We start from the raw sequence: 25,300 nt of genomic DNA, 5'->3' as shown, positions 1-25,300 counted from the left end.
TTTTTAACACTTGCAGAACCCACAGGAATCTTCATCCATGCAGCTAGCCACATGGGCCTTTCATTTAAATGACACGGACTTACAGACATTGGGATCCACTACAAGGAAAGAAGAAAAGGAACATACACCTGCTGTATCCCAGAGTATCACTGTATACATGCTAGACTAGAACAGGGAAGCAGGAGCTGAGGAATGATTGCATTTCTGGATGATACATGAAGCAGTACTTTGGCAAAACACAGACTTCGGCTTGAGAGCTGCAGGAGGGTATGGGAATGATGCATGTTCAGGAACTGAGGTTGATCTGGCATGTAACAACAGACTATGGGAGAAATTTTAAGATCCAAACACTTCAGGCAGTACTCCTCAAGTATCTCATTTTACTGATATTAAAGAATAGCTACTAAGTATATTTAATTGTAATAATACAGTTGGAACCTGCTGAGATAATATTCATAATTGGGAATGGTGTGCAGGCAAAATAAAGGAAGACATTTCAATGCAATAGGGGACAGAGGGAAGACTAAGAATTGTAAAGGATGTGTGAACTAGACCATTCTCTTTCACAGGCTTCCCACATGACCACAGAGGACATTAAGCATCATGATATAATAGATAATGTTCAAAATGTCTTTTAAAGAATCTTCTGAGAAGTTATGATTTGCATGCAGGAATTACAGATACTGTGGAAGTGGCTTTGTTCAAAGGAAGGCTAACTAGCACAATACTGGGAAGAATGGCTTTCTCCTAAAGGAAGGCATGTTTTTGAATGTCTTTCCTTCCACTATGCTAGTATACTTCCCTTTGCATACCAAGCTATTATGTAGTTACATTTTGCTTCCTAAGAAAAAATTCAAAGAATGCAAATGGGCAAAAGGCAATTCATGCTGTTCTCCACGTTCAAGATACATAAATATACACACTGCTTAAACAGAAACAGTTCCTGTATTAATAATAAAATACATACACAGCAACAAAAAGTAGAGTCAGAATTTAGTTTCTGTATCTGCACAACAGAACACACCACACATATGGTACCAGTATAACACACATGAATACTGTACTAAAAATTATTATTTTTCATAGAAAAACTAAGCTGCTGTCTCTGATCCCTGCCTGAAGACACTGAAAGACAAGTAAAAAGTCATTTAACAGCAAGCATTCTCCTTTACATTACTGTCACCTATGAAATTATTATAGATCTTGTAATTTCAGTCCCAATCTCCACACCACAATACAGTGCTTAAACAAAAAGCACTTTAATTTCTTTAGAACTAAGCACAAGTCAACAATTTAAAATTACCCATATTTGAATTTCTAATTCAAGAACAACAGCCTAGAAGCCCATGCTCAGATTGTATGCAGAAAGCATGATGGGCTGAACCCTCAATTCATATGACTATGTATTCCCTCCTGGATAAAATCAGCAAATTTAAATAGTTTACAGTTTGAATTTGGCCCAGAGTAATGAGACTGCCTGCAAAGGATAACCTCATTCTCACGATCACAACCTGCAGAGAGCATGGCTTTTACAACTTTATGCCTTCTAACATGATCCTTCCTCCGATTCTGAAGTCACAAGCTGTACTGTCTTAGAAGATGAAAATATATAAACCAAGCCCTACACTTGTAGCCTTGCTTTTAACAGCAAACAGAAGCTGACCTTCAAGAAAAGCTTTTGTCCAGTCCCTTGCAAAAAAAAAAATCAGAAGTGCTACTTGGGGAACATTTGGTGTAAATGTCTGCTACAGTCTACATCAAGGCAAAAATCCACCAAAAATCTTCAGTGTATGGACTTCACTGTGCCTTTAGGGAAGAAATCCACAATATAAAATCAAATCAATCAATAACTTCCTTGTATTTTTATAGTTCCCTCAATGGGTATATCTCGGAAAGCTTTGAAAACAAATCAGAAAAAAAAGCTTTGAACAAAACTATACTTAACAAGAGGCATCTTTAAGTTAGACATGTACAAATAGGACTAAAGAAAAAAAAAAAAAAGAGAGAAAACATACTTGTTACCAAAGTTTTCTTGAGGAAAACCAACAGATTATTATTTACAGATACCATGGGCAGATTTTTACCAGGACAAGACCTACAGGATGTTGCTGGTCCTACACTTCTGCTCAATCAAGGACATTCAGGGCTAGAATGCATTAACTGCACTAAGGTAAACCAACATTTTTTGTTTACTTTTGAAACTCTCTACTACAAAGTTTGATTCTATTTAATCAAGAAAGATATGGGATAACAAGATTTTCACTCTCTGTGATCCTTTCATAAGCCTGTCTGGGCTATACATCTGAGTACCACCATACCGAGAAAGCAATTTTTCGGCCAAGCACATAAGTTCCTTTTCATCTTTGTGCAACGATCTACAGGACTTAAAACAACGATATTTTCACAGCAGCATAACTTTGTAATGGGAAGTAAAATCACCCCTTAAACCTAAGTCAGGGTTTTCCAAATAAACTCTGATTTTTCCTTGGATAATGCACCCCACAGAAAACTTCTATATGATGAGAGAGCTAGTTAAAAAATTACAAAAATACAAATTTTTGCTCAGCTGGTGTAGTGAAAATCCAATTTCTCTATCTAACCCTGACAGTGCTCTTGAGGCAAGGACTTTGACATTAAATAGAAGGAGAGAAAAGTTGTGTTTAACTCATAATGAAAATGAAATTTCTGGCAGCTGCAAGGACTAGTCACCTGAATTAGAAGTAAAATGCAAAGTTCCACCTTGGAAAACTTCCAACCTCAAAAATTAATCTGATCTCAGACAACAACTATCAAGAGATGTACTTTAAGTTACAGGCGCATTGCACCTTCTGCACATTTCAATCTACAAAATTCTCGAAGGAATTTGAATGAGAACCCAAAATTATGCACCTACCTCTGAGCAATCTGAGAGCTGGTTTTGCTCCAGCAATTTGCTCTTCTCCAAGCTATCATTTGCAGAGCAGTATTTCTTCACTGCTGCTGTATGTCAAGGATTGCTTCAATACATGTGCTTCCCCACTCAGAATTTATCAGGAGTCAGAACTGGAAATACACCTTCCCAATGTCTGTATAACCTCAGCTTACCAACAGGGTTTCCCACTGACTCACAGGTTGCTCAGTGACTGTACTTGTCTTTGTTGAGTCTCAAAGAGTTACACTTACATGAAGTGTACTTTAAAAACTCATCATCCTGCCCAGCTCAGCATACACAAAAACTCTTAAACTGAATCAACTCTTATTTGCTGCAGTGCTGCCAGACACTAGCCCCAGTCAGCAGACTTGAAGAAAAATCATAGCATTGGATGACACTTCACAATTTTTTATAAGAATGATCAATAAACTGTTATTTTAATGCCAGCAATACAAGGACACAGGCAGAATCTCAGTATGGTTTTGGGGTTTTTTTACATAAAATCACTCTAACAGAAACAATCAGTTCACAGACACCTGAAGATGTTGCTGGCATCTTTAATCATCACAACAAGCTCAGTTTTCATTGCCATGTATTGAGAAATCTTCTGGTCCTATAAATCACCATTCAGACAGCCAAACCAGCTGGCTGTTTCAATCAACCAAACCATTCATATGGTGCTGGATTTCCCAACACTCTTCTGCCAGCTGATGCTGCAGGGCAGTTGAAGCAGTTGTTGCTTCAGCTGCTATGGGGAACAGGAGCATCAGACTGAGAACAAAGGGACAATCAAACAGCTATCTGCAGGAGCAGTCCATCACATCCTAACTAATATATTCCCCAGATTTTCTGATGTATCAATAGATCCCCATTCTTCTGCTACATTTGTCTGGAGTGCACAAAAACTAGAGCTTGCCCACAGCAGCTGCAACTATTCTCCTAAGAACAACATCCATTTTACTTCACTGATGGAAAGGGTCTGTCCCTGGGTATTGTTGCTAGCTGTTTCTCTTCATTATATACAAACGAATTCAGTAGCACACATTGATTGAGACAGCTGGTCATTATTCCCTAAAGAGAAGTAAATCTCATTGTGTACATACCCAGAGGAATCAGCACATATGTGGCCTGGGCTTTATAGGCTCCTATGTCCCACTGGATGCTGTTCAAGCAAGCAGGGGAAACCAGATGCACAGCATGGAAAACCAGATTCCTCATTACACCATACACGTGGGTACTCAAGCAAGTGCTACTTACCCTTCTGGCTGCGACTTTTTCCTTCTATACTGCTGCTCGAGAGGACAAAAAGCTGCCTTTAAGATTGCTCAAAAATAATTCGGGTTGACAGCAATGGCTCTGTCCTCCAAGTTGGAAGACTGGCTCTTTCCTTTCTCTGCTCTGTTTTTAACCCTGCCCCATTCTTCCCAAGAAAGGCCAGTGCCTACAGTGTGGGAATAGACTCTGCAGAAGCCCTTTTTACTCCCTCCAGCGGGATCAGAGACATTATGAACTTCTGAGTCACGTTTGCACCTTCACAGGAAACAAATTCACCTCGTGTGCCAAAGCACAGACATTTTATGGAATGCCAGGTTTTCAATACATAGTTACTCTTATAGTTGCTGCCACAAGTGAGAAGAAAGGAAACAAAGCCACTTGCCCATTAACTCTACCCTTCAATCCTAGGCAGAGGACAAAGGAATGAAATTAATCCTAGGCAGACAAAATGGAGAGGAAAACACCTATCTATCTACAAGAAAGATGAGCCTCCTAATCAGTCAGCTCACATAAGATGAGGCACATCTCTTCTTTCACCTATGACTTGTCAGAGCCTCTCACAAAAGACTGCAGCCAAGTGCTTTGAGAAAGCTGAGATGATGGCCTCAAAGACAAACTGAGGTGTGGGACTAGCTGAAAATGACACAGACCTATTATCAAGGCTCAAACTGGATTAAGACATTGGATAAGACATTAGGAATTTCCCTTCAAAATCCCAAATGAACTCCAGGCATCACAAAAGCAGAGTGAACTGGATGAATAAATCATCAAGTCCAGTTCCTTGCACCACTGGCCGCCCTCTAATAACTAATACATGTAACAGAGAATTTACTTATCTTATGATGATCCCACAAACCCACTGTAGAATAAACTCCAACTAGTCAAAAATTGTTCCATGTGAGGAAGAGGTGGAGCATTCAAATACTTTGAAACGTGCATATTTGAATTTCTCTCAACCAGCAATCAGTGCCCAGACAATAGTCCAGATGGAACTGTGCAACTTCTTTTAAGAATGATACACTGTAAGGACACATGCATCTGCAGATATGGATAAAACAAAGAAACTGCTAAATGGAACTAAATATGAACTGACATATAACAGATTTCCCCAGTTTTTATTGTGAAATGGAAATAAATAAAGGAAACAACAGCTATTGAAGTGAATAGGTCAAGTAATTAAAATGGTCTTATTTTTTAATTAGAAAACTCAACTTACACTAGTTAAAACCCATGTATTTCTGAAATGGTGTCCACTTCAGTAGCAAATATGAAAATTAAGTATTTTGATACCTTTTGCAATCTCCAGAAGAAAGTACTTCTTGCTGAAACACCCAGACCCACTTTCCTCTGATTTCAGTGCATTGCCTTCAGTTAAAACACTAGTATGTGTCACAGTGCACACAACACCAGCTGCTCCCACCTTTTACACACATCTCCACGCAACCCCACGCAAGGGAACTGAGCTTTTGGCCTGCAACTTCCCTGTTTTAAAGTAACGATTACACCCTTTAGCTTACCAAAACCAATTATGCCTGTCTGGATGAGCAAAACATCCACATTCTGCAGTCTCAACTTCAGTGAGAATTCCCTGTCAAAACATATTTCTTCACCCATTAACCAGCAGGTTTTAACCGTGTCTTCCAACAGCCATTGAGTAAGGTCCATGGGTAATGTGCCTAACATTTCTCAATTCTTCAAACTCAAAGCATGCTTTAGTTATTGGCAAAGGCTTTCTGTATTTAAAATGTTCACCACATACCAAAGGCAAACAGGACAAAACAAAGAACAACAAAGAAAAAATAACACCTGACAAGAAAAATAAGCTTAGAACCAATGCTCATTGCAGTGTTACATTTTACTTGCTCTCTTCCTCCTACACACTTCTACTTGGGCAAGTATTCTTTGTTTAATATGTTCTCTCATATTCCTGGAAGTTTGCTTCAATATATTGAATGAGTTTTATTTTATAGTGAACTGCAAGCCACCAAACACAATTCATTACAGCACAGATTGTCTTAAGAGATGCTTCACACTAGCCTTGCCTGTGCTACTCCAGTGCTGAATGCAATTCATGTAGTCAACAAATAATTAAGCAAAAGCACATTATAGCAGTAGTTTACTGACAAGCACAATGTTGTTAGAATAAATACAGAGTATCTTGCAGCCCAGCAGGGAGGAGCTTGTAATTTACTGCCCATGGATCCTGAATTTGCTACACAAGCACTGATCTCTAGCATATGTGCATGAGTAATAGCTTTATTTCTCACACAGATACCTCTAAATTTGGAAAATTTTTTTTTGCCCCTCTACAATTATTCATAAAATAAAATACACATTTCCAGGAAAATCTCCTTCAGATTAACTATGCCAAGACTTTGGAATTTAAGACTAATATGCTGAACTAACATCAACCAAGTATTTAAACCTGTTACCTAATAAACAATACTTCTTCCACAAGAAGTACCAATTTAGAATAAGCCAATGCAAGTTGCAACCATGGAAATTCTGGTGAAACGAAGGAAAAAGAGTTCACAGCAAGGGTGGTGAAATGCAGGATGCCTAGCAAGGCTGCAAAATCTCCACCCTTGAAGATACACAAAACTCAGAGAGATGGGGCCCCGAGCGACCTGATCTCATTTGGAAATTGTAGCCTCGCTTTGAGCAGAAGTTTAAACAAGATTATTGTTTAATTGCATAACAATCTAAGGGATGCCCATAGGCACACAGGAATTATACCCACACCAAGTGTCTTATGTGCATGCTGCTTTTTCATCTTACAGAAGGAGAACAGAACACACCTGGATTCAGACATAAAATCTCTGTACCTGGGGTACGATAGACTGCACAGCTTGAAAAAGAAGCCACCCATCACTCAAGCTCACAGTTAATCTGAAAGAACTCTCACTGTTAAATAACAGCATTTATGTGTCCTGCATTAGCTGAGATGGAGTTAACTTTCCCCACAGCAGCCCCACAGTGCTGTGCTTTGCATTAGTGGCTGGAAAGGTGTTGATAACACACCACTGTGCACTGGCACAGCATCAGCACCCTCTCTCCAACATTCCACCCTCCCACACCAGCAGTAGGATCGGGGTAGGCAAAATCTTGGGAAGGGACATACCCAGGACATCTGACTCACACTGACCAAAGGGATATTCCACACTATAAGATGTCAGGGATGTCTGCTGAGATAAAAGTTAACAAAAGGAGGAGGAAGAGGGGCATTCATTATTTAAAGTGTTTGCCATCCAGAGCAACCACTACATGTTCTGAAGCCCTGCTTCCTGGGAAGTGTCTGGACAACACCTGATGATGGACAGTAGAGAATAAAACCTTTGTTTGCATGCACGCAACATTTTGCTTTCACTTTAGTAAACTGCCTTTTCTCAGCCTATGGATTGTTTTCCATCTTATTTTCTCTCCCCAGGCCAGCTGAGAAGAGGGAATGATAGAGTGGCTTGGTGGGCACCTGGTGTGCAGCCAAGGTCAACCCACCAGAGTCCCAATAGCAGAACTCCAGCCATGGTAATGAGAGCAGAAGCACCTGACCACCAGTGACAACAAAGTCAATCAACAAAAAATCCCACAAAAGTTTCATTCATTGCATCTTTTAAAAACAAACAGAAATGAAAGAAATTATTTTAAAATTCTCATTCCAGTTATGAACCCACTTTGAATAATGAATGCCTGTTTTCTCTCAAGTGATTGTGCTATTCATGGTGCTAGTAAGCAAACAACTCAGAGCAAATTCCTCCTGAACCCATACTATTTAACTCACTTTTAAATAATTTCCCAATGAGGTAAATGCAACCCAAATATTACAGCAGCAATGAGAGAAAAAAATAATCTGAATATTCTTTCATAAGCAAATCCAAAACTAAGAAAACTAAAATCACTTTCTCAGACTGCTTGAGGTCTTCTATTCCTCAATCTCAGAAACATAGGTATAAAATACTATTAAAACAAGCTAAACTTAATGCAAGAAACTATTTCCCATAACCTTATTTAAAATTTTACACAAATGTCAAAAGAGAGTAAGTGCTCTACAAAATGTTCTGCTGACTTAAAAAAAAATCTGTAAAATTAGCACACATAAGCAGCAATTTCTCATGAATGCTAATACAGCCAAACTAAATCCAATAAACATGATGGGAGAAAAAAAATTGCAAGCAACATAGTTATTGCTTATCTGGAAGAAAAGTAAGTTAGGATAAACAGGAATTTTATTTTCTTTTGGTGACACTGCAGCAGTACCAATCTCAAAGTCCCATCACCAACATCCAGTACAGTTTCAGTACTTCAATTGCTTTTTTAAATAAAGATGAGTTTATTTCCAAAAGACTGCCAAGAGTAGCTACTTTTCCATTTAAAGGATCCATAATCCTGTACATTTAACTGTGAGTGTCCCGAAATCATTTATGCTGCACTCTCTTCCTCACTGCCTTGCATCCACTGTCTGAGTCTAGCACTCCTCACCACACCGGACTTTATTCTAACTACAAGTTCATGGAAGCAAGAAGCATCTCTAATACTTATTTGAATGGTGCCTAGTACACACTCCCAGGCTGTGAGAAATTTGTTTTAATTGCTCCATTACCAAACTGGGGAAAAAATTCCACCAGTTAACAAGAAATAGTGTAATCTGATGATAGGAATTACCAGTTGATGGATACATATGCTATCTGTAGGTGGGTCTTCATCATAAGAGAACATTAAGTGCAAGACATTCAAATAACTACAAACTATTCTGAGGACGAACATCAATATTAGAACTCCAACAACACTTCTTAGAAAGTTTCAAAGTATCTGAATCCAGATAATTAGCTGGCACAACGATGAAGAGAACAACTGACAGCCAATTCAGCAGTTCATACAGGAAGATACAAGAGTCTACATCTAAATTGAAATTTAAATACCTCTTTATTGCTCCTGGAAGATCTAAACTGAATGGAATTTGATAGGAGGATGCTAAAGTGTCATCCACAGCCTTGCTTATTTCCTGCAGCTCTCTTAAAGAAACACAGCCAAGTAAAGCAGCCAGTTCACAGTCCTGTGACTGAATAAGCCTATCTTGTTCTTCAATTTCTCTTCTTAGTTGTTGATCTTTTCCTTCTAATATGGCCAGTCTTGTTCGGAGATCTTCAATTTCTTTCTGCATAGAACAAAAACCAAAGTTTACTATGAACCCTATAAAAAAAATCCATTTGCCCATAAGACAAAAAAGTACAAGTGTCAAAATTAGCATGTATTAAATTTGTCCAATTTAGCAAACATTAAATGAGACATCCTCTTGCTGAGACACAAAAATTCCCATGTGGGTTGTACTCAGAAACTCTAGTGCTTCCAATAGTCTGAAACTCACCACCTCCATTTCAATACCACATTTCAGGTTCCTCTTCCAACACCTACTATCAGCCATCTTTTACTTTTAAAATAAATATTTACCAAGTTCACATGTTAAAAACTTCCACCAAAAAACCAAATGTCAGATCACCCGTGGCAACAGAATCTTTTCTACAGGCTGGCAGCTGAAGTGATCAAACATCTATCCTGCAGAATACCCCTGCAATGGTTTGTCTAATGGCTCCAATCTGACATGACTATCTAACCAGCCCTTCTGATAATTAACAGTTCATTTTAACTAAAAGCTCAAAATCCTTCTCTTTACTTAAAATGGGCAGAACTTCAACCTCAGTTGCACTCATTTTTCTAGAAGTTTAAACTGAGTGCATCATGATATTGATGTTTCTTGTAAGAGCAAAATATAATTTTCGGAATCATAGAATTGTGGAACCATTAATGCTGGAAAAGAGCTCCAAAATCATTGTGTCCAACCCTTGGCCAAACAGCACCTTGTCAAATAAACCACAGCACTAAATGCCATGTCAAGTCATTTCTTGACCATTTCTGGGGATGGTGACTCTACCACCTCCCTGGGCAGCCTGCTCCAAAGCCTGACCACCCTTACAGTGAAGAAATTCTTCCTCATGTCCAATCTTAGTCTCTCCTGGTACAGCTTGAGGCCATTTCTTCTTGTCCTGTTACTTGTTACCTGGGAGAACAGACCAACCTGGCTACATCCTCCTTTCAGGTAGAGAGTGATAAGGTCCCCTCTGAGCCTCCTTTTCTCCAGCCTAAACACTCCCAGCTCCCTCAGCTGCTCCTCATCAGACTTGTGCTCCAGACCCTTCACAAGCTTCACTGCCCTTTTCTGGATATGCTCCAGCACTTCAATGTCTTTCTTGCAGTGAGAAGCCCAAAAATAAAAAAAAGCTTCACCAATTTGTGTATCATCCTTGCACAGGTTTTTCCTTGAAAACCCAACAAATAGCTTGCAAGGAAGGAGCACTTCTTGAAGGGATCTGGGTAGCTGAGTTAAAGTTGTCGTTGAATTGAACGCCATACTGGAGAATTTGATTCTATTCCTACATTTCTTGCTGTCTCTGTGAAACTTTGCAAGCCACTTAAACTATTATCTTCCCACATGGCCAAAGACTGTATGTTCATCATTTCTATACAACCTGCAAGAGGTCTCTGACATGCTATCTATAGGCTCTCAATAGAAATCAAAGCTCAATTCCATGCTCTGATCACATTCAGTCCAACTAAAAATAAAAAACAAAAAGCCAGAAACCCAAAACTAAATCTTTAGTAAGTAAATAACTAGGCATTACAAAACTGATGTTAGAAACAACCATATGGCTTTTTATGGCAATTCACTTCTCCATTCTCCATCTGAGCAAATGGCAATAACACCCAAAATGGTGTTACAGAGATAAAATTAAGTGGGTTTGAATCACTAAGATGCAATGTTGATTAATACTGCAAAAAGAGCCCACTCGCTAATTAATAAATTTGTATTCAAAAGGTTTGAGTGGTACACAGTAGAAGGGGTCAAATACTGAGTAAGGAAGAAAAAAACCAGTATTCTGAATATCTGAAGTGACACTTCATCTATGTATGAGGTAGCAATCTAGGGGGGAAAAAAACCCCACGTACTTCAATATTACAGGCTCTCCTAAAACATACATACTATGCACAGATAACAGACTTTGGCATTTCTTTGCTTTTTTACAGCTTCACTTTATAACCTTAGCATTAAAATAATGTTTTCAATGCAATTTCCATGAAGTTTAGCTCACTAATGCTCATTTTGTTAACAAATGTACTTTCAGGTTTGCTGCACTGTAACCAGCTTCCCAAGTATCACTTAAAACAAGAAGAAATGGTCCTTGCATGTTCAAAGGTTGGCTAGCTCCAAAATTTCAACTTATAATAGTCCTGCACACCACCAGGTTCACCAATTATGTTCCTCCTCCTTTGGTCTTAGATACGGGAACAAGAGAATGGTGTGGCCCACGTTTCAACCCACAGAGGCATTTGTCCAGGACAGAAAGGTCAGCAGACCAAAAACATGAGTTTTGCTCCTTCCAGTCTCAAATTAGGCTTTTAGTGTGCACAAAGGACAATTCTGTCTCTGTGCTAGTGGCTTGGGAATACTGCCAAAATCTTAATAGGCCCTACTTAATACAGAGACCTCCATATTCTGTGAAAACATAGTAATTGCAATCACTGCAATAAGCAACATACATGGGAACAGAAAGGAAGATGAAGGGAATCTGGTTTTACAATCACACTTTTAGTACTGAAATGTACAACATAAATAGATACCAGAAGTACACAATCTGCATTCACAGAAAGAAAGCTGCTCTGCTCAGGAATAATTCACAGGCATTCCTGGGAGCATGGAAATTTTAATCAGTAAATTGGAATTCTCCTGCATTCTTTTCCAGAAATGCAAAGAAGCCTTTAGCATGCTCTTGGTCAGCCTCCAGGGACAGATAAAAAGGGCTTGAAGTCTCGGCATGGAGCAGCAGATGATATTCATCTCACTAAACATAAGCTGGAGTTTTACTTTGCAGATTTAAGTTTAAACTGAGATTTCCAACACGACAGCTAATCAGTACTGACTGTAAACTTCCAGCTTCACTTATGGACTGATGGTCTCAATGAAGTAGAGATTGTGGTAGAAACGGTAATACGTAAATTATAGATACGGCCACAGGTTTTCAAATCCCTGAAGACAAGTGCAGAACCAACAGAAGAGAAGGCAAAAGAAAAAGTAAAGAAGAGTGGGGCTGAGGAAAATTAAAAAAAAAAAAAAAAGACTACTTCTGATCATGCAAGATTTTGGGCAGGAGCAATCTTTAGTGGATGCTGGGTGCAACCAATCACCACAGATCAGCCTTCCCCAGAACCTTGAATTCCTGGTAATTTTGATAAAATGCTAATAAACAGCACGCCTGCACAACGGTGTGGTTAATTTTTCCCTACTATAACTACAGAAGAACAAAGATTCAGCTTGAGCAAGTGTAAAAATTAGCTGTTGAGGAGTCTTAAGTACAGCAGTTTTCAGTTCAAAATCTTGACGTGGCTCTTGGATGTCTAGATTAAAATAGTTTTCTGCACACTGAATGCTGAACTACACTTTGTCTCCTCTTACATGTTGATGAAATAAACCTGAAGAATACAAAGGTGATGAATAGGATAAAAAAGACATTTCTTCATCTAAGTACAATTTTGCAATGACCACATAAGATGTTTTTTTCTATTTCTTTGTAAGTTTTTAATATATACAAATTTATGTGTGTACACATGCAGAGATTACTACACTAATGGATGCACCAAAGGGGAAAAAAAAAAATCACAAAAAATTATTTCAAGACCACAAAAAAAAAAAAGGAAAACTAAGTCTACTAGGTCTCTAAGGCACCACATCGCTGAGTGTGATAACCAAGGTTTAAAAGACACATAACGAGACAAGACATTGAGATTTTTGAAGGACAGAGAAAATAAAGAGCTAAATTTTGCTTAAAAGGCTTGCAGACTTAAAATTGGACAAATGCCATCTTGAAACATTCCACTTGCCAAACTATCACATTGTGACATCACATGTCAGTATAAAGCTATTGTTAGCAAATGCTGGCTGCTTCGTGATGATTCCTTCATCCTTATGAAAAGCATCAACCATTTTTCAGGAATAAAAGCTGTTAATCATGTATTTATAATAAATTCTAACCAGAAACAGATGAAAAATTTTTGTCTTAAAATAAAAACTTCTGAAGATCAGTGTAGTATTAAAACATCAAATTATAACAAAGAGCACGCTTAAAAAGATGATGAGGAAAGTTAAAACACGCACACAAGCCACCAAACCTTCCAGCTCTGCATCTCTGTAATGAGATTAACACAACTCCTGTGGCTGCCATCTCCAATCATCACTTAGATTATCGACTGGACTCCAGCCAAGGCTCTAATTACTACACAGAAGCAAAGTCGCTATTACAATAAATTTATTTAATTCTGTGTGACAGCTTACAAGGCTTTCCCCACACAGCACTGGTTCTTATACACCACTTCCCAGTTCTGTTACCTGTAACCGTTTCTTTTCTTGAAAAAGCTGGTTTCGTTTCATGGCTGAAACCTGCATCCTCTCCTGGTAAGTTGATCTCAAAAGTCTATGCTCTTTTTCATGACAGAGACCATTTTCTTCATGTCTAACCCTTTGAAAAAAACATGACAAAAGCTAAAAATTAGAGGTTTTCATGAGTTTCAGTGTCTCAAGGATTAAACAGATCAGAATGCTACATGTTACCTTTAAAGTCATAACACTCCACCACCAGAATGATTACATTTCAAACAGATACAGTTAGAGAACAAGAGATTTTTTTTCCTTGGCATATCTTCCTTTATTATCTCAAACATTTACACTGTTTTTACAACACGATGAAGAAAGAAAATGGAAAGCTTGTATAGCTTCAGGCTTCCCCCAGCTTTATCATATTTCAGAAATTTATCCATCACTGCCTTGAAAGAGACAAAACTAAGGCATGTAGTTTCTATCAATACAGAGAAAAATCTCTTAGACAGAAGTTTAGAAACTTGCCAAAGCCATTTTTGCAGCTTCTGTCAGCTTTTGGAGACTACATTAGAGATCATCTGGAGTGTTTGCTCCACAATGCCAAATTTTACTTCTCTCTTGCACAGCGAGTTCTTTCAAAATCACAGTCAGTGGGCTTCCTCCCAGTCATCTGTACAACCCTCAGTTGTAAATCTTTCCATGACTGGACTCCAAGGTAATCAGCACACTATGTTAAGTATCAATTCCATAATCAGCCTCTCGAAATGCACCTGCAAACAATGCAAATCCATTTTGCCTTCCATGTTCCCCCATAAGGGCACGTGCGCTTGCTAGGGCAATTGCATTTCTGCGTTCATCTCTAGGGACAAGTGCATGCACCTCCACAAAAGGAGTACAGATTCATTTCAGTATCTTGTTTAAAAAATACTGTGTCTCAGAGTGGTTTTGAGGCATAATTTCCCACTGTGGTCTTGCAAAGCAAATACATCCATGCCACATACAAAACATGCATTGTAAGTCTGGTTTAAGCATGATTAATCACACAATTATGATCTCCATGCACAGGTGTTTAACAAGCATGTTGAACCAGAGATTTTCATCTATTCTGCAGGACCATCAAAAGACAAACACTTTACTCCCTTCTCTGTGGGCTGCAGAATTTACTGAAAAAGCAAAATAAAGCCTCGGCACTAACATAGGTATCATTAAGCAAGATAGACATAATGACAAGTGTAACTGCATTTCTGTATTAACAGCATGCATCAAAGAGACATCCCTATTATGATGTGCTAGGCCATCACTGTGCCTTACAATCATTACAGGTGCCTGTGGCTCCAGCCAACCACACTTCCCAGCAGCTCTGATGCCACCTTCTTCAAGGTGGAGCTGCATCATTCCTAGAGAAGTATGTAATAAACTTCCAAGTGGCTGATCGAAATTTAGAAAAAAATTTGATTATAAACATAATTTATTTTCAGAACCTTCTTGGAAATTCAATGTGTACTGTCTATTTGGGGCTGGTGGAAGAAAAACAAGATCTCTCTAATCTCACCAAACCCGACTGATTACACAACCACAGCATTTGTTGTTCCTAAGCTAAACATAACCAAATTGGGCTCCCACCACATGCCCCCAATATCCTGTGTCAACATCAAATGCATTCACTTAGAAACTCATCTCATAATGTAATCAAGTAAAATAAAACTGTGGCATGAATTTCAGCTTCATCTCTTAAGCTGCCATACACACTTTTCATTTCAGAATATTGCAAAAAGATGAGATTGACTTAACTACAGTAAAATTGCAATGATCTGGTCTTCTGATGCTAGTCTGATCATCTTTTTAATTTTCCAGGTAAAAAAGAAGTCTTCTTGGGTATATTTTTTTTTGTTCCAATTCAAAATGAAAACAAAAACTGAAGCCTACAAGTTTTCCTTGGAGAAGCAGTTATGTTTTCCACCGTACTATATAAAAATACTGTTGGAACAGAAAGAACTTAAACTCCTGTACAGAAGACAAAAGGTACTCTTGCTGTATCAACGAGTCAGACCACAGACAAAGCAGTGTAAAAGGCTACAAGAATCAAGCAAGCAAAATAAAAGGGTGTCACAACAACAGTATTCAAACTTAAGCTCAAAGAAAGGAGTGTGCACAAGACAAAAAAGAGAAGAGGCTATCCATCTGACCCTGAAGAATGGCACTGCTCCGACCTGTGCAAAGAGAAGAGTTACAGATCTAATCATCCAAAGAACAGGAACACTTTCATAAATATGTTATAGCATCTATTTTTTATATATAAAAGTATTATATATACATTATATAGGATAAAAATAAGCAAACTGTATCTGAGGGATGCTTTAGTGACTCAGTTTCTATGATAAAGAAGAAACACTACCTCTAATGCCAAAATCATTATTACAAATTAATGCATAGAGCAAACACATCTTAATGACGAAATAGAGAATGGCATATCCTAATCTTTAAGGGATAGTTAAATAGCCTCTTAGAGCTTCAGAACGTAGAAGAAAACAGCTCTGAAGGAGTGCAGTTTGTTTTAAACCTCACTTATTACTAGATGCTATAAATAGAGGCTAAAAATACCTTCAAATTTTCCAATTTCACCAAAAAAAATCATTATCTGTACTTATTCTATCTAATTTTCATGTCTATCAAAAATTACACCCAAATGTATTGACTAGCACACTGCAGCCTTTATATGAACAAGCTGCCAGAAAACAAAAGGCTTCTCTTCTTTCATTTGTGCTGTTGCATTTGAGAATAGCTTTCAATACCTAAAAAGTATTCTCTTCTAACAGTAACTAGGAGCACGGATGAAGACAGACCAAGAAACAGAAACAATTTCTTTTTCCTAAGGTAAGTACCCCTCTTGGGCCATCCAACACATCTTGCATTCCCCCCATCTTTGAAGCCATCCCTTCAAGACAAGGTTTAGAATTTATTTTTGTGGCTTTGTACAGTGCTGAGCTCAATATTGCTGCTGTATAAGAAGCGGTACACAAAAGGAAGCTCCCAAAGATCTATTCATATCAAAAAATAATCTGGTTTTTACTTTCTATTTAAATATCCTTTCATTGCCTGAAAGGGAGCATCAGAATTAACTCCACAGGGAAGCGTTGCTCAAGCTGCGTTGCTGTTGTATGCTCAAGCTGCCGTGTCAAGGATTCAATCCCATTCCCACTCAACATCAATGAGAAACATTCTATTTAATTCACCAGTTCATCATGATCAATGTTTTTCAGGGGAATTCTGAAAGAATTGTAGAAATAAAAAAAGGGGGGCAGGGTGGGACTTTCACAGACAAGCTCTGATACGTTAGGCGGTCATTAAAACCCTTGATCAAAATTATTCATAATTTGTATTCCTCATTTTGAGAAAAAGAGAAGCATCATTTTACACAATCATGAATCAACAAACTTACCGATGATCAGCAGCCCAGCGCAATGTTGCCTGAACTTGGGTCATGAACCTATCCAAAAAACTGCTGACTGATGGCTGCCTTGAAGGAAGCTGAAATTTTAAAGAATTTTTCTCCTTCTCCAGTTCTTCCAGTTTCCGTCTAAATTTATCAGCTAGAAATTAAATTTAGAAAAAAAAAAAAGTTAAAAACTGACAAAAGTCAGTTTTTTCTCCTGTTTTACCTGGGAGAAAAACAAAGTCCCTCAACAAAAAGTAAAATCTACCTCTCTGAGGGTTCTTCTTCCTCTTTTCATAAAATATATCAATCTGTTCTGCTCAAGGGCAAATTAACAAGACTAGAACGTAAAACATCAAATAACCAAGATGCCAAGCCACTTTTTTCTACAACAAGGACAAAACTGCAGGCTTCCCAGCACTTTTTTCATTTCATAGGGCTCCAAAGAATTGGCTCAAAGTTATCACCCATGCTCTTCCTAGAGTAATGGCTGAGAATTAAATTCTAGGAGAAGTGCTACTCTTGGCTGCTTCAGCTTGTCTTAAAACTTAGATAGCAGTTACACATTTAAATTTTGACTTTATAAAAAAATTGTACTGTTATTAGCACTGAAGAATCACACACAACATAGCAGTATACTTCAGCAGAAAATGCACGTGCAATTATAGCAATTAAACAATTATCACATTCCAGGCTCTCCTGAATCATGCTCAGTTTATTATCCAAAACAAAAAAGATTTACCTTCAACTTTAAATAAAAATAACAGTAGTCCCCAAGAGATTGCTTTGATTCTACCATAACCCTACATGTTTCTTAGACTAACCACTTCTCTATGTAAGTTACTTATTTGTTTTCTGTCCCTGTGTAGAAAACAAAGGAATATCATTCCAACTACTAATTATTAAGTCCAGTACGTGTATCTTCTATTGTGCCACTATACCAGCAAAATCACATACATGACAGATAACAAGCCTGCCAGTCCAAGGCAGAACACCTTTGACGATACATTAGTCAAATTAGAGAGTTTTGAGTTAAACCACAAATGGAAAACCTTTACAGTTCAGTCCTTTGCTCGTGACCTCACTGCCTACAATTTTGTGCGATTAGCGATCCTTTCCACATTTTCAATACGTTACTATCAGAATAGCATCCATCTGTGCATGCTTTTTATTGCTAATTTCCTTTCTTTATCCTCTGAGGGGATTTAAGAAGATAAGTTGCTTACATTTGCTGGTTTAGCAAAATGATGCATTTTTACAATAATCTATCATTAGTATTGATCTCCATTCTGCTTCTGTGCCAACGGTGTAGAATAAAGACAGAGACCTTACTAATAAGACTAGATCTTTTCCCTGTCCCAGCACACTGTTCCAGGGTAAACTCACTATGGTGTTATCATCTGGCTGCAAAATGTCAGAAAGCCCTTGCTGAAATGAGCACCCTACCCCACACGTACCCACGTGCATACCAATGTCCTGCAAAGCAGTGGAGGTGAACCACATCTGTGACACATTTCTCGGGGGCCACAGCTAAGTTGATTCACCCTATCCCTATCACCCCACTGAAACTGAAATTTGAGCTGAGATTCCCAACCAGAAAAACACATCAGCACTTGCATGCTAATATGCCACTCGGCATTGCAAACTCAGCCATCAAAAATACCACTGTTACAAACAGAATAGTAAGGGTTGAAAGGGTTGGATTGTGACCAGTGACCACTGAACACCAAACCACATGGAAACACTTCTTTTTACTCACAATCCTTCACCACTGGGCTTGCTGGGAGTTGTGGCAACCCTCTACAGCCATGTAACAATGTCATCATTGTTCTTCGACATAATTATGCTTAACTGTGTTTGTGTGTCCAGTTGTTTAATCGTTCTACTCCTACTCCTCCTGGCCCTAAAAACATGCTATTTTGGGAAGGAAAACAGATGAGGGGATCCACATGCCAATTCCTTCTCTCTCTCTCATTAAGTCTTGGCTGCATCCTGCTTTATATATTCCAATCTGCACAGTATTCAATTAGTTTTTACTAACAGACGTTTCTAAATAATTTGTTCCACTGGCATCTAATACTGTCCCTGCTCAACTCTGTGGGGTCCCGTGTGCACCCACAGAAGCACGGGCGGGTTCAGTGATACAGTCGGTAGCAAAGAGCCGAGAAGGGTACCTGCATGCATTCCCTTGCTTCTACACTGCCTAAGGGAGCAGAGACAAATACAAACATGATTCCAAAGCTCACAGTTTTATCCAGGGGCACGGAAAAGGCGGGACTAGGGAACGGGGACCAATGGGGAAGCTCTGGGGGAGTGACAAGGGGTAGAGGCTGACAGCCAACTGGAGAAGCCAAACTGGGATAGACTAACATAACAGGACAAGCATCCTGGGAGAAGCCTTTCTGGTCACCCTAACCTAAACCTTCTTGTGGTACTAGGGACTTGTCTTACTGAAAACTCTCTGTCCCTTATAATGTATGTTCACCAGCCACCATAGGCATCTTATAAGTAATATGGCTGGTCATATCCACTTACCTCTCTGCACTAAATGATTTTTTATCCATTTATCTTTTCAGAATCACAGTTACAGGTCACGTCTTAAGAGACTCCAGCACCACTGAGCTGAACACTGCAGCACTCAGCTTCTAGAATCCTCTCCTGGAAAGGGGACCTCTGCCATTTGACCTGGCTGATATCTTCAGTGCATGGAGAGACCCAAGAACCTCAGTGCTAGCTGAGCAGGGAACCATGCAAATAAGGCTCATCTCAATCCAGCTTTCAGTGCTGCAGCTCAAGAGAAATCTGGATCAAGCACAAGTAATGGAAATGATGAGAAGTCTAGCCAACAGGATGTGAAAGAAGGCAATAAGCAGGGTTCCTCAGACTAGCAGAGATAAAGACTGAGGTAACTTCTAGTACTACTACAAGCCAGCAGGCTGCAAAGAAAGCAGTAATAAAATGTTCCCTTAGAACGTGAGTCCTCAGTAACAAACCTGAGTTGCAGCAAACAATATGAGAAAAAAACATTAGATATAGTGAATCACTAAATCTAACTGCCAGGGTTAGACAAGAACTCTCCACCAGTGTTGGTTTTCAGGTCAGACAGACATCTCTCAGGAATAGTTCTGGCAGAGTTTTAAGGTTGAGGCCAGAAAAACCAAATGTATTCTCTTGTTTTAACAAGGAACAGTGCCAGATTCTGCACCTGGGATGGGGCAACCCTGGATGTACGGACAGACTGGGGTATGAGATGCTGGAAAGCAGTGCTGTAGAAATGGGCCCGGGGGTCCTGGTCGATGGCAAGTTGAACATGAGCCAGCAGTGCCCTGGCAGCCAGGGGGGCCAACCCTGTCCTGGGGGGCATCAGCCACAGCATCACCAGCTGGGCAAGGGAGGGGATTGTCCTGCTCTGCTCTGCACTGGGGCAGCCTCACCTTGAGTGCTGGGGGCAGTTTTGGGCAAAACAATATAAGAAAGATATTAAACTGTTAGAGAATGTCCAAAGGAGGGCACTGAAGACGGTGAAGGCCCTTGAGGTGAAGCCGTATGAGGAGCAGCTGAGGTCACTTGTTCTGTTCAGCCTGGAGGAGACTGAGGGGAGGCCTCATTGCAGTTACAGCTTCCTCGTGAGGGGAAGAGGAGGGGCAGGCACTGATCTCTTCTCTGGGGTGACCAGGGACAGGACCCGAGGGAATGGCCTGAAGCTGTGTCAGAGAAGGTTTAGGTCGGATATTAGGAAAAGGTTCTTCACAGAGAGGGTGGCTGGGCACTGAAATGGGCTCCCCAAGGAAGCTATCATGGCACTAATTCTGAGAGAGTTCAAGAAGTGTTTGGACAATGCTCTCAGGCACCTCATGTGATTCTTTGGGCTGTCCTGTGCAGGGCCAGGAGGTGGACTTTGGTGATCCTTTATTCCAACTCAGAATATTCTGTGTGAGATTCTGCGTGATCTCTTCCACCATATTTTCTAGGATTTTTCAGCCAAGAAGCAGACACAGAAGGCCTTTGCTATTACTAAGTCATCAGACTCACAGACACAACTTTCTTTTACTTTCATTTTAGTCTTTTAAGCATGTTATTCCAACACAGAAAAGACATTCACAGAATCCAAGAACTCACTGATAGACTGGGACACCAAGAGAAACCACGTGCACTCAGATATCTCCATCACAAAGAAAGGCTTAATACTTTCTCTCTCCCATACTTCATTTCAAAATAAGTTACTTAATGCACAGCTTACATGCCAAAAGCAACCCCCCCCATTTAATGAATTTCTTAAATGACCAAACTTTCATGTAATCAATACATACTGTTTTACAGAAGCATTTAAAATTAGGCCTAATTTTCTTTATCAGCCTTTTATTTCACTGTATTCTGGTGCCAGTTTGCTGCCTTGCAGAGTCCTACAGATATCCTAGACAAAGCTCCTACTTCAGACCAAACAGTAAAAGTTAACTCTTAAATTACCCTTCATTGCAATCCATTACTGTGCAATCCACTACTGCCTGTGTACTTCAGACATCCCACTCCCTTTAAAGCCAACCCAGAGTACAGGCCTGGAAGATGCTGACTAACTGCTGTTCTCAATTAAACAAGCAGCAATCAGAAAACAGTAGTGTCTCCAAAGATCATGCTTTGTGATAGCTTTGTGAAAAGGAAGCAATTTCCATAATTTCTAATTGACCATGTGAGAACATCTGGCTACCTCTCTACTTTTTACGTACTCTAAACATTGGTTTTATTCCTCCGAAGAAAAGGTTCACTTTATCAGAACTACTTATCATTATTTAAAAAACATTTATGAAAATCATTTCAGTAAGGAGAGAACCTCATTTGCTATGTACTGCATATATTTATGTTTATTTATGTCTGTGCTAATAAGTGGGAATATAATCAATCACACTATTCTACAAATTGCTGGACATTAAAAAAGTGTTTCTTCAACTAGTTCAAGGTCTAGGGAAGGTCATTTGATCTTGCTCCACAGTTCAGTAAAACAACATCTTCCCTTTCGCCCTTGCATTCCCCCAAAATCTGAAGGCCCTAAAAGAGGATTTGTACAGGATTTATAAGCATAAATCACACACTGCAGCTCTAAAGTAATTTTTCTTGCCTGCTAGATACTTCCAGAGACACGTAATCTCCCCACCATTTGCCTTTTTAAAAACTTTAAGGGTCCAAGATGACTGAAGTGTCTTGTATGCTCAGCACCAAACACAGTTATGAAGATCTGAACCAGGTTCAGATCCAAAGACCACTCTAGCAGCCTGTATCCAAAACCACACAGAGTAACAGGACTTTAGAGAGGAGATTAAGAACCAGGGTGCAAAGTGCCCCCTCTTTCTGTTCCTGAATCTCTAATGTCTGTCAGCTAAAAGACTTCCTGTGCAAGATACTACTCTTAGATCTCTTCGCTTCTTTAAGTGAGGGAAAAAATAAAACCACCAACTGGTGGACATCTATCCACCAGAAACTTCTCTCTTCTCAGGCTATCCATGCTTTTGGTCTCTAAAGCACACTATAACAGAGAATATAAAAATTGAATCATGAATTATTTAAACACATACCCCATTTGGTAACTTGACGAGTCTAATGTGGAGCTTGAATATGTGACTGAAACACATCTAGAGAGCAGACTAGTAAGCAAGGTGTCTACAGCCCAGTTACTAGCATTGGCCTCCTGCAAAGTAACTTGCAGGAGAAAATGTAGATCAATTAATATCCAAATATGACACATAAAGACATATACTGTGACAGGACCTGAAGGCATTACAAGCACCTGGAATACCTATCTGCTCTTAATTTAAGGATAAAATAGTTAACCATTTAACATATACACAGTCAAAAATAAACACACTTGATATGTATAAAATGGAACTTCAGATTACTCTTGGATAGTTGAACAGCTAGCCCTCACCATGTGCTGTCTGGTCATCGGTATAGAGCAAAACCTTTTCTACCTTCCATTCAGCCCTGCACATGGAAAACCAAAATAAAGCCACTGCAGAGTCAAACTGCACACCTGGGCAAGGCTGACTCCAAGACATCATGGGGCTGGGGACAGACACCACAGAAGCAACAGGAGTAGCGGAGTTATGCCTACCCTACTGACTGTGTGGACTAAAGGGAGAACATCTGCAGAGCAAAACAGTTCAGTATGGAGGTCCCAGCTTCTGCATTTCAGAAGGTCCTACTTCAAACTAGGTTTAGTGTAATGCCATGGATCAAAGGACAGATAGTTGAGCCTCTTGGGTACCTCTACAGCACATCTTCAGACTTTGTCTCACCTGAAAGAAAACCAACCCATTGTTCTACAAGATTGCTCTACAGTGCAAAGCAAAGCATAGTACATGGGACAGGTGGGACAAGTGGGAGATTCCTTTCAAAGGCTCACGCACCTAACTTGAACTGAAATTTTATTTGGGCCAGGGCCCATTAAATCCAGCAGTCAGTGGAAAAAGCAGCTCCTGGGAAGGCCAGTAAGCAGAGGCTAAAGCTTTCCAGACAAGGCTGTAACACTCTGTGTACCACAGCCAAACATTCATGTTCAGCTCATAAAAAGGCAGAGCAAAACACAAATGTAATTATCCCACTTAACCACCACTTAACTTTTTCCATCCCAGTATAAAAGGCAACCTTGTGAAATTTCACACTCCAGCTCTGCTCCTGAACTATCAAGACTATCTTTAGGAACAGTGGAACAAACCAAACTCCTGGCTGCTGAACACCCTTTGGAGTCAGAAGCTACTACCACAAAATTCACCCTAAATCAGGAGGGCCAAAATCTACAGGAGCTATAACTCCATAATTCCTTGTTTTGTGTGTATTCCTCAGTTATTTGTCACTCTTAGTACAGATGACAAACCCTTCTAATTCCTGCTGAGATGCTCGACTGATGGTTGTCCCCAGTTCTGGTGCTATTTAAAGTTAAAAGACTAGCAACCAGAAGAGTACAAGAGAATAAGTCTCCTACATTCCCTGACAGACTCAAGGCACCAGAGTAACCGAAACACCCAGCAATGACCTGATGTGGCATTTGATGCCACAAGCTCCCCCTGCTGCAGTCAGTATCAGCTGTCCATCCTCTAATTCCTTCTCCTTTCCTAACAATGAGCACCACTATACAAAAATCAGGGTGGTGGAGGAAAGGGAAGGAAACCTGGTACTCAAAATAGTCCCTTCACGAGAAGCAATGGAGAACACTGTCTACAAGATATTTTAAGACGGAAGACAGCTCAAGCCTGCTCTCTGCCTCCCAGCAAGCTCTGCATTTTCCACCCATCAGTTCATACCAATTACAACTCAGGAAATTGCTGCCTCCTTAACATATATAACATTTCAGAATTCAGTGTGCTAAACATCTGTGTTGAAGCAGAGTTGGGAAGTCTGAAAGCTTTAAAATATACAAGAACAGACACTTTTTAGCTATTATTACAAAGGGAAGCTTGGCACATTGGCACATTTAATTTCTCTCCTCTAATTTGTATTGAATTTAAGAGCATTCATTTAGCTTTGAACAAAAAGCTACATTCTTAGAAGTTTTACAGATGCTTCCTCCAAAGCACAGCACTAAGATTTTCACCTACAACTTACATCTTAACATTGGAAAGCCTGGGCTGTATATGAAACTTCTCCCCAGAAAGGCACTAGCACAAAGCCTGGGGCAAACTTTTATCATAAATTTTGACCAGTGCCCCTACTTCATAGAACATTCACAGCAGCAACGCGACTGACAGACTGTCACTCAGATCTGTAATTGGTTCTCTGGCTCTCAATAACAATAGTTAAAAGGATTTATGGGCACAAGCCATAGAACTCCATGGGTTTTGTGAGAGTGTATGTACAGTTACTTTAATCATCAGCAGGAACATAAGCAAGAAGCCACAAAGCCAGAAGGGCTTTGTCCAGCACACCTCTGGGAAATATGGGGGTTGAGAGCCCAGCAGGAAAATATCCGAGTCCTGACTTGGACAATTAATCTCTTTAGTTACTTGGCCAATGTTAGAAAAATTTTGCTTTCTCATGTTACTTTCTCTTCACCTGGCAATGATGTAGGGTGAACTATCCTCACAGCTGTTATTTCTGGGCTGAGCTTAAGGGCATCAGGACTATTTGGATAAACTTACACTATAATTTCCTGTAACGTGACTATCCTAAAAGCAAAGTAGTTATTATTTGCCACTATCATCTCACAGAGGAGCCTCCAATGGAGGTTCCAATTGTACTCGGCTCAGACAATAGTACGGGGGGGGGGGGGGGG

General features: G+C 39.5%; 1 protein-coding gene across 1 annotated transcript in view; it reads right to left on the bottom strand.

The window, feature by feature from the left end:
• The window catches only part of DISC1 (DISC1 scaffold protein), a 189,506-nt gene that overhangs the window by 115,793 nt on the left and 48,413 nt on the right, over positions 1-25,300 (bottom strand). Inside the window, 3 exon segments of the mRNA XM_042025244.1 lie at positions 9,103-9,338; positions 13,620-13,749; positions 17,047-17,197. Of these exon segments, the coding sequence (XP_041881178.1) occupies positions 9,103-9,338; positions 13,620-13,749; positions 17,047-17,197 (517 nt within the window).

Source organism: Corvus kubaryi, unplaced genomic scaffold (genome assembly GCF_017639235.1).
Source record: "Corvus kubaryi isolate FWS band 111438036 unplaced genomic scaffold, C.kubaryi_AGA036_p1.0 37266, whole genome shotgun sequence".
NCBI classification, from domain to species: Eukaryota; Metazoa; Chordata; class Aves; order Passeriformes; family Corvidae; genus Corvus; species Corvus kubaryi.
Note: the sequence above shows the minus strand (reverse complement) of the source record. Positions and strands in the feature narration are given on the sequence as shown.